This window comes from Cryptotermes secundus, unplaced genomic scaffold (assembly GCF_002891405.2).
Source record: "Cryptotermes secundus unplaced genomic scaffold, Csec_1.0 scaffold2733, whole genome shotgun sequence".
Lineage (NCBI taxonomy): Eukaryota > Metazoa > Arthropoda > Insecta > Blattodea > Kalotermitidae > Cryptotermes > Cryptotermes secundus.
The window spans coordinates 90950-101435 of NW_019742043.1; the positions used below are offsets into that span (position 1 = coordinate 90950).

General features: G+C 41.0%; 1 protein-coding gene across 7 annotated transcripts in view; it reads right to left on the reverse strand.

The window, feature by feature from the left end:
• The window catches only part of LOC111873025 (serine/threonine-protein kinase tousled-like 2), a 155513-nt gene that overhangs the window by 11150 nt on the left and 133877 nt on the right, over positions 1–10486 (reverse strand). For all 7 annotated transcript variants that reach the window (XM_023867386.2, XM_023867383.2, XM_023867384.2 and 4 more), the window contains 4 exons: positions 8834–8965; positions 5399–5491; positions 2124–2371; positions 1726–1984 (listed from right to left, as the gene is read on the reverse strand). In XM_023867386.2, coding sequence (XP_023723154.1) covers positions 1726–1984; positions 2124–2371; positions 5399–5491; positions 8834–8965 — 732 coding nt within the window. The remainder of the gene's footprint in view (positions 1–1725; positions 1985–2123; positions 2372–5398; positions 5492–8833; positions 8966–10486) is intronic.

The window sequence follows — 10486 nt, forward strand, 5'->3', positions numbered from 1 at the left end:
ACTGGTTTTTTCAATTGACCAAATCCTTCTAATTGCACTATGACCCTGGGGTCGACTCAGCCTCCAACAGAAATGAGTACCAGGAATCTTCCCGAGTATAAAGGGTGGCCAGCACGCAAGGCTAACAGCCTTACTGCAATCTGTTTGCTGACTGTCTAGAAAATGTGGGGACCTCAATGTCCCATAACCCTATGGGCCTCCATGGCCTGTTACAAGGATAGATTTTAGATGAGATGATCTGAAGTCTGGTACAGTTCACAGATGAACCTGCTGCCACCCTTCAGGCGAAAGCAGCTGATCCCTCTGGAACATTAATAACTATGTACCAGATTACACAGTGCCACATCCAAAAGACACTGTGGTTCACATTTTGTGGTACACTGTCTCCTGTTACAGTGACCTCTGGTAAGGGCAAACCACTTCTGACATAGAAGGATATATAAGGTGAGATTCAACTTACACTCCATAATAGGACAGTGATGAAGACAATGGTCAAAAGAGATCTATAGCTGTAGACTCCCAACACTGGTGTGGACCTGATATTACTGATATAAGAGAATGTCAAAGGCTTGAGGAAACATCTGCAATGGATCTAGCTGGTCTCCAACCCAGAACCTTTACATCTACAAATGAGAAGGTGTAACTTGTGATGGAAACAATACATACATATATATGCATGCTTTAACAATGCTGTCAGTAAGAGTGCACAGGGCCAAATAATTCGATGATAGTCAATTTATCAATTGGAAAGACCATGGAAAACGTATGTGTCTGGGCAGACAGTGGAAAACCACAGACTGCATCAGTCAGGATTAAGTGTCCCAGCTGAGATTAACTGAGAACTTCCCGAATACAAGCTGATACCATCTGCTGTCACTGTGTTCAATTAAAATGTTTCAAAGTGAAGTGGAACGCAGAATTATAATTAAAGCTATCCCTGTAAGGGGCCATGGAGGCCCACAGGGTTGTGAGATGGCAAGGCTCCCACATTTTCTACACAATATTCAATCTAATTATCATAATCGTTACTCAACCATCATGATCACAGCAACCCAAGCCTCCAATGGAAACTGTCCTGAATTCAGATTCTAGTATTGACTGACTAAACATACCTAACCTTGATAAATGAGTATATGTCCATCAGAGATAGAGCATATATAAACCACAAACATCATTTCTCCAAAAGGAGAATCATACATCTTAAATGCAGCACCATGAGGCAAGACTTCCTACAAAACTGGGCACAAAAACAGCAGCTGTGTTCACTTCTCCTCCATAGTTGGGCACAGGTGGCATGATACATGCATGAACACAACCTAACAGAAGCAGTCTGCCTTGTACCATACTGTAAAGCCCATTAGCCTCTACTGGTTATGCATTCTGGTTATGCATTCAACCTCAGTACTGATACTGTTAACCCTCAGTTAAAATACAGATGTCAAGAATGACCAGAAGATTTAAAATCCCTATTCCTGTACAATAAATTCTTACCTCCAAATTTAAATATAGAAGCCAACCCTGAAGTACTATCAGATTTCAAATCATCATTCTGAACATTAGAGGCTAACGTTCTAGAAACCCATATCTCTCCTCCCCAATCACTCTTACCTTCCCTCCCCTACTGCGCAATCCAGAGGCCACAATACAGCAACAAGGTAGTATTTTCAATACATTTCAATGATGAATCATGCAACATTGTCATAAACACCGAGATGCATTACTGACCTTAAGAATTTCGTCAGCCTCATAGTACTCTTGCCACGAGAATCCTGGGATAGCGTCTGGTTTCAGGAACGTGGCGTCAGTGCCGTTGTGCAGGATAGCCGAACCCTGCCCTTGTTGTTGCTGTTGCTGCTGTTGTTGCTGCTGCTGCTGAGTGTTACTCCGTTTGCGCGCAGTCTCACTATTTGACGGCCGCTTCTTGAGCAGCATTTTCTTCTGTCGGTCGATTTCTTCTCGCTCCGCTGTAATTTCTTCCTGCCGCCTGTTAAATAATTTTACAATAATGTGATAGACCAGAAACTATGCTAACAGGTGAGCATATTCAGGAACACTTGCTCTGATAAGCTGCCTGTTTGACAGGCCTCTGCTAAATGCAGTACTTTGAAATTCAACATACATACCTTGCCAACTCCTGAAATGCATAACCATCAGTCCAATTCTCTTGGAACGTTGCACCTACTCTCTGCGTGACGAACTGGCCTAGCCGTAACCTATTCTGCATGCACTTTTGCCGTGCCTCCTTCTTCTCAATGTTGGACTTTTCCTTGAGCAGTTTTTTGACCACATCAATACACTTGTTGATATGAGACTTGTGTTGCTCGATCACCTTTTGCTGGGCTGCCAGCTGGTGCCTCAGTTCCTCCGTCGTCTGCCACCATCAAACAATACAAAAGTGTTACTACTGTCTATCAAATATTTATTTATGGTCCAGTTAATAGCGCTGTCAGTAACGAGTACACAGCATCAGACTGTTTGATGACAAGTCAATAACTTATTGTAAAGTATGTGGGACTAACCAAAACCACGAAAACCCTGGTTGGGACAACTGGTCTTTAGACACAAGTTTAACACTAGGAGCACTGCCCACTTGCCACAAATATCTGGCTTTACACGTGAAATGTAAAACTGTATTTAGGATATTCTTGGAATTTTTTATATAACACATTGATGTCGGAATGTAACAGGATGGGCTCTCCGAACTCTAGGTTAACTGTCAGTGATGTGACTGGGCAACCATGATTCAAGTCCCAGTAAGGGTGCAAATTCTGTCTGTCCTCACACTGTGAATAAAGAAATATTTCAAGGGAGCAGGGATAGTGTAGTTGGAATAGCAAATGGCTACAGGCTGGAAGACCAAGTCCTGGCAGGGTCAAGAATTTTATCTTCACCATATCATCCAGACCATCTCTGGGGCCCACCCAGCCTCCTATCAAATGTGTACCAGGGGCTCTTTCCCCAGGGGTAAAGTGGCTGGGGAGTGAAGCTGACCATTCACCTCCAACTAGTGCCAAGGTCAAGAAAATGTGGATCTATACATCCACCCACCCACAGGCCTTCATAGCATTGTGCTTAATTAATTAATCAAAGAAATATTTCAGAACAGCAGCCTACTCCAAAAAATATAAGGTGCCAATACAGCAGCCAGGATTTGATGAATCCTGTCCGTAACAATCTGTAACACACACTTTTAGGCAAAAATTCCATACATTTTCAGAGGGTTACCTTACTCGTAAGAGTGAGATCTAAGAATGCATGTTGCTCTGAGCCACATTTTAACTGCATTTGACCCCCTTAACTTTCAACTCAAGTTTCCCAAAACTTTGTGTTGAATGCAGTACTTTCAGACACACAGGTGAAGACTTGTTACCAATATTACTACTGAGTACACAAAGGACTTTGGTTATCTATTTCTACAGACAAACTGTAACAATTCTATACAAGACCATGTTACCATGCATGCCCTGGTTGCACACAGCACACCAATTCTTCAAGCATGTGGATCTGCCAACTAGTGCCTCTCTTACCACTTTCATTAAGAATGTTTATTTAAAATCTTTCCTTTTTAAAGCACGTGTTTTGTATTTTTGCAATATGGATGTTATGATGAGACTGTGAGCACAGGAAGCAGAACTTCTACTATTTATATATTTTCTTTGGGTTCATTTACTAACCACAAAACCCTAAACAATTTCTCACAAACCATGTCCACGAGGTTATACTGTAGCATCCTGGAGCACACTGTTTATTAATTAATAAATATCTCTGATATTCTGCCTTACATGCAACACTCCTTTAAAAATTTCTTTAAAAGTTACTACATTTACACAATGAGTCTTTTAAACCTATTTAAAACCAAAAAACAAACAATCTTCATTGTTTTAGTCCACAAGCGAACTATACCAACTGAGCAACTGCCATTTGTTGGCAAAGTTAGTGAGAACTTTAGTACATAGGGGGTGTTGCATGGTCAGAGCAAGGGATTCCCACGGACATTAATCTCGGTTCTCTAGACTGCAGCCACTATTTCCTTGAAACAGCTCCTCAATTACCCCCACGTGGCTGAGTGGACCCCATTCCAGACCCACTACTCCTCAGAAAATCTTGTAGCGTTGGGAATCGAACCCACACCTCTGGATCTGTAGCCAGGAACTCTCCTATTTAAAACGACATTGTACAATATGTGTTTCAACCATCATTGGTCATCATCAGGTGCTCTAAAACTGTCTGTGGAGACTGCTGTGCTTGCGTTTTGTGTTCCTAATGTTCAATGTCTAGTCCCATCACACATTCGTGTTTTTCATCATGCTGGGCATTTCCTTCTGCTGCGTGGTTTAAACACACAACAGAGCACAAGGAAACGTCCTGCATGAAGAAAAACACGAATGTTTTAAAGGAGTATTGTGTGTAAGATGGAATATCAAAGTTTTTCTAAACCTCTTTTATAGATAAAGTAACATAACAGCACGATGAAAGCTTTGAAATTATGAAATTCTAGCTTATGACAGCATCGAAAGCAAAATATGTGGCTTCTGATCCAAGGGATCATCATTTGGTGACTGTAATGACCAGCTTAGTATAGGCTACATACATGCCTGTACATTTCCATCTGATTAATTAGTTTTACTATAAACTTGTCACTACATCTTCTGAGAGGTCTTTTTCTCTTCACTGACCCAAATAAAATGTTGTACATATTTACTTAGGCTCTGACAAGTGTTAACAGTGGCTGTGATTCCCCTAACCTCTTATTTCCCACAATGCTTTGGCCTTCCCAATTGTGATGCTCTTCAGGGTCACAGCCTCTGCCAATGACAAGGGATTTCTGTACAGCATATTCCCAAATTATGTACACTAATGAAGTGGAGAAGATGCGTGAATAACTGAATACGAAGAATTCAAGATATTTCACAAAAAATTGGAACTGTACACGAAGTGCCAGATATGTTTAAATATCCTGACAACTGCAAGACTTGCAGAAAAATTGTTTAATTTTTCTTTATAGCTTGCATCCAACACATTATGTTGCTATGATAAATATTTAGCAAGTTACACTCAAAATATGCACAGAAAGGCATGCACATCTTCGTGTAATATGAGCATTATAGATGTAGGATTTACACAAAATGACTCAGCAAATTTTTGCAAACTTCTCCCACATCAAACTTCATGAAATTCCATCCTGCATTTCTATCTGTTGCATAGGTGCAGATGGAAGGGAATGAGCCTGCTTAATAATCCTTCTGCAAGGTTCTGAACAGACTTAAAAATAGTGCACAGACAAGCTGTAAACTGGGTAATCCATGTATGGACAATCAGGATTATGCTGTGTCTGAAAGTGAAGTACACTTTCCTCATTAACAAAAATAATAATAATAATAATAATAATAATACTCACTCTATTTAGCTCATCTATTTTGTTGTTTCGGAGTTCCAGATCAGATGATGCTTGCGTTTCAAATTCCTGTATCCTCTGACACGTTAACTCCGTCTGCAGGGGGAAAAAAGAAAGTGATCCCTCTCATATCCACCTGAGACATCAATATTTTCACTCTCAGTAACCTCACTGCTGGCTTACCTACCAGGGCAGCCATTATTCAAAGAACATAGAGGTTGGCAGTATTTCACAGAAAAGAAATAACCATCAAGCTACCCATATACATGGAAGATATAAAAAGTAGCCCAGCCTGTGGTTCTGTATGGGTGTGAAACTTGGTCTCTGATATTAAGGAAGGAACATGGACTGAGGGTGTTTAGGAATATTTGGACTGAAGAGAGATGAAGTGACGGGAGATTGGAGAAAACTGCATAATGAGGAGCTTCATAACTTGCACTCTTCTCCAAGTATAATTAGAATGATCAAGTCAAGGAGGATGAGGTGGGAAGGTCACGTAGCACGAATGGGAAGACGAGGAATGCGTATAGGATATTGGTGGGAAAACCAGAAGGAAAGAGACCACAGGGAAGACCAAGGCGTACGTGGGTGGATAATATTAGAATGGATCTTAGACAGATAGGATGGGATGGGATGGTATGGATTGGATAGATCTGGCTCAGGATAGGGACCAGTGGAGGGCTCTTGTGAACATGGTAATGAACCTTCGGGTTCCATAAAATGCTGGGAAATTCTTGAGTAGCTGCAGAATTGGTGGCTCCTCCAGAAGGGCTCAGTTCCATGACTAAGTAAGTAAGCCCACAACACCATCTAGTAACAGAAAGAAACTATGTGCTCCAAGTTTACTGCTAAAGTGGAATATACTGTCATCATGGCATGTTACTGTCTGACCTTCGAATTTCTGGCTTTTTGGACTCTGTCCATTGTCTGGTATTCCAAAAAATAGAGAACATAATATTTTGGAAATTGGACCTGTTTCTGTCCTCAGTTGAAGGGATGAGAGGCACCTTCCCTGTTGGGTCCCTTAGAGAAACAGCTAACCCCATCCAGTGATTGAGTGTAGGCGCCTCCCACTCCTTCACCTGATGATGGAAAAACATCCTATTTCTGAAGGGTTGTGTTCTCTATTTTTTGAATACCAGACAATGAACAAATAAACAGTAACTGTGTTATACACCATTGTCAGAACACTACTTATCTGACCTTGGTTGGGCACAGTAGTCTGGCAAATATAGGGGATAAGAGGTTAATACGTGCACACACAATTGTCATATTCACACACAAAAACTGAAAGGGTAGGAAATTGACAGAAATTAAACTTTTTTAAATAAATTTAGAATTACTCGTATGTTTTACTTGTGAGTCACATAACTTCCACAGCAGATGTACAGTCCAGCTGGCTGGAAGTTGCACTTTTAAAATGCTAAGTTAAAATACAACTGCTTACAGAACTGGGCCATTAAAAACCCACATTCCCAGACACTAAAAGTTAAAGATACAAAGTTAACAGACAGCAACAAAAACCCTAAGAAACTGTAACAAATTGAGATAACTGAAAAATAATGTCGGGAATAACCACGGAAACACTAATGGATAATGGATGACGTCTATCAAGTTCTCCACAAATACATCTGTCATTCACTTATAAAGACCTAATCCTTCCAGCCAAACTATGTCCGTGGGATCGACACAGCCTCTAACAGAAATGAGTACCAGGAATTAATTATATAATTTTCCTGGGGAGTAAAGCACGGCCGGCACGTAAGGCTGACAACCTTACCACCATCTTTGCCGATTGTCTGGATAATGTGGGACCCTCAACGTCTCACAACCCTAACAGCCTGTTACAGATTTACTTTTACTTTTTTTTGTTCACTTATGGATAACTCAGTCAATACAGTAAAGCAAGATGGCTAAATGATGTTTGATTCCCAGCAGGGCCTGTGATATTTCTACTTGCCTCCACATCCAGACTGCTTCCAGGGCCCACAAGGTCTACTACTATACCGTGGGTTCCAGGCACTCTTTCCCAGGGATGAAGCAGACTACAACTCACCTCCATCCAGAGCCAAGGTCAGAAATGCACCGACCCACACATTCACAGTGCTATACTTCTTCATGGCACAGCATTTAATCAAGCGTAGGTACAACTCCACATTATCCATTCCTCCTTCCCACACTTCCATATGTAGTTCACGTCATACAAATATTCTGAGATCTGCTACAGACCATAAATTTGTCGTTATGTAAATATGAGAGAAACACTTTTGAAGAAACAGAATGTTTCAAGTGGTTAATTAATTTGTCAGAAAGCACAATTTATTTGGAAGCTTTAACTGTTCCCAGCTTCAGTATTGCCAGCCACAATTAATTTTCATGAAAATTATTCAATAGAGAGAGGAAAAGAGCCTCTCAAAGAAGAAATATAAAACTCCTGCAATATCTTGTTTCTGTATGTGAACTACTAAAACGATGTCAAAGAATCTAAAAGGCAAATATATTGTCACGATTCATGTCTGTGGCTGTTGATGGGGTACAGGTTGGTGAATGGATTTACTGACCACTTATACATACACTGGAACTACAAGTAATTACAGCGCTATCACTGACATCCACACTTTACAAATCGCCACAGCACCCGCTAAGTCTTTTTCCAGCCTGCTGCATCTTCACCAGCCATTCCCTGGCAACAGCTTCTAACAGTGGAGATTCTTCAGCTTCACGCACTCAAGTGCTATCTTCACAGCCTCCCGTGCAGAATTCAACTCTCAACTGACAACTGCCAGGCTGGCAGCCATTTCACACCAACTTCAGTCTTCTCTTCACAGACTGACTTTCAACTCACTGCTCTTACAACTAATTGGGTCAACCCAGTCACATTCAAGATGACTCCTCAGCGTGGACAACATAGAAAACACCCTCATCTCCATTGTTGCAGTTCAACTGTTACAATGGGTTGCACACCATCATTTACAACAGTATCTCTATTGATGTAGAGGTGTGTTTGCACACCACTGGATAGCACTGGCTGTTCTCTCATTGTTTCAAGGCCTCTGACTAGCAACATGTCTACACATGCCCAAAATAATATTTGCATTCGATCGTAATGTGGGGAAAGACCTCTGACAATTGACCTGTGTGAAGAAGTTAGCTACCAGAAGCCTTGTGACAGAGGCTAGGAAAGGGTTAAATCACAATGCGTACAGGTACAAGGAATTTAAAAAATATGGGATATAAGATTCTTGCAGCGGTGGTTATACCGCCGTGTATTCCATTGAAAGTCAACTGACGCTGAGAAGGAACATGGGCCTCCAGGTTCGTCCAAAACTTCTGGCAGACTTTCAAACATACTATATGCCACTATATCCCAAAAGATAAGCACAGACAACTAATAAAAGAAAGGGGGGGGGATCTCTCAAAAGAAGACACTTTTCTTACCTGTACTTGTTTGCTGATCATGGTTGGTGGGGGCCTGGGCGGATGCATGAGGTTTGAGAAATCTGGCGGAACAGACTGAACGCCTGGTGTCTGAGGTGACGGCAGCAGTGCTTGTTGGGGGGAGGGAGGGTACTGTAAACATAAAATTATAACAGAGAGTGATAAGATGCAACCCGAGTACCCACAGTTTGCACAAGTGTTCTCTACATATTGGCATTCTGATTGCTTGAAGCCATTATGGACACGTCTGATAGAGACATTAAGAAGATTAAGTGCAACCTGACTTCCTAATGTCTGTGTAAAATATCTGTGATGGTACATCATACCTTGAATTGAAAACCTTACACAAGAAGAGTCCTGTGTGTTCAGTGCTGTATTTTGGTCCTTGTCTTACACTGGAAATATAATCTAGTAACCTCCTGATGATGACACAAGAACCTATTCAACTACCAGCTGATGGCATCCCTTCTCAAATGTTTCAGACACAGTTCACAGTCATTTTGGTTCCCAGTTACTATACGTACATATGGTTACCTCAGTCACTGGATTTTCAAAGAAGTGTCCACCTCAAGTTTGTGCATCAACCATGATGTTATTACCAACTGCAGGAAATTAAAAATTATGAGCCTGGGGTGGCTTCCAATGGCTCATATTATGAAATTTCACCAAAATCTGTCTAGCTCAGTGGTCTCCAAAGTGTTTGACAGGATATCCCCCTTCTAATTTTTTGCCAAAACCTCAAGCCCCCTTCATCAATTTCCTCAATGAAATAAATGTAACCTTTTGCACTTGCATTTATATTATTATTTATGTTTAACTAACTTCAAATTAATACCATACAAAAACCAAAAGAAAAAAATTTGTAATTTTTAAAATGAAAATACTAAACAATGCTCTTTATTTGGCACATAATGAAGGTCATGAACTTGAAACCTAATTTTTCTAATTTTCCTTAATACTAGGTTTACCAATTTTGAGCAGTGCCTAAAGTAGAGATGATTACGTCCTACGAGCAACTATCGTCTCATTCCTAACATGATCTGAAAACCTAATAACTCCCACATACTTACTTACTTACTTACTTAGCGGCCTCCATAGTCTAGAGGTAATGTTCCCATCTCATGACTTGTAGTACGCGGGTTCAAATACCCGGCGGAGGTCGTCAAATTTTTAAGGGTGGAAAAACCGAGGGAACAAGTCATCTGTGAGGGACTTTAAGCCGTGGGTCCCGTGTCTTTGCTTTACGGCATGTAAAACAACCTCATACCTCCAGAGGAGGTCACTGAGCAAAATTGCGGACGTTTGCCGCCCAACAACAGTCACTAATACCTCTGGTAGAGGGGGGAAGCATTATAGATACTTCTCATCTAGTAGAGCCGGTCTCGCTGGCTGGGCGGGACTGATGGTAAGCACCAATACCGGTAGGATATAGAGACTGGTAGAAATCATAGAGGGAAGCACAATGGACCACTACAGGTCTAAGTGCATGGGGAAACCCACCCTCTCTAATAACTAACTACTTATTTGAATTGTTTCATATTTGGTCCGTTACACTATCAATCACAAATTGTCAATGAATAATCCGTCGAGTGTAGCAATGGTTTTAGGTCACTTATTTATTTCACTCGCCTTACATGTTTCGGTTCAAAAGGA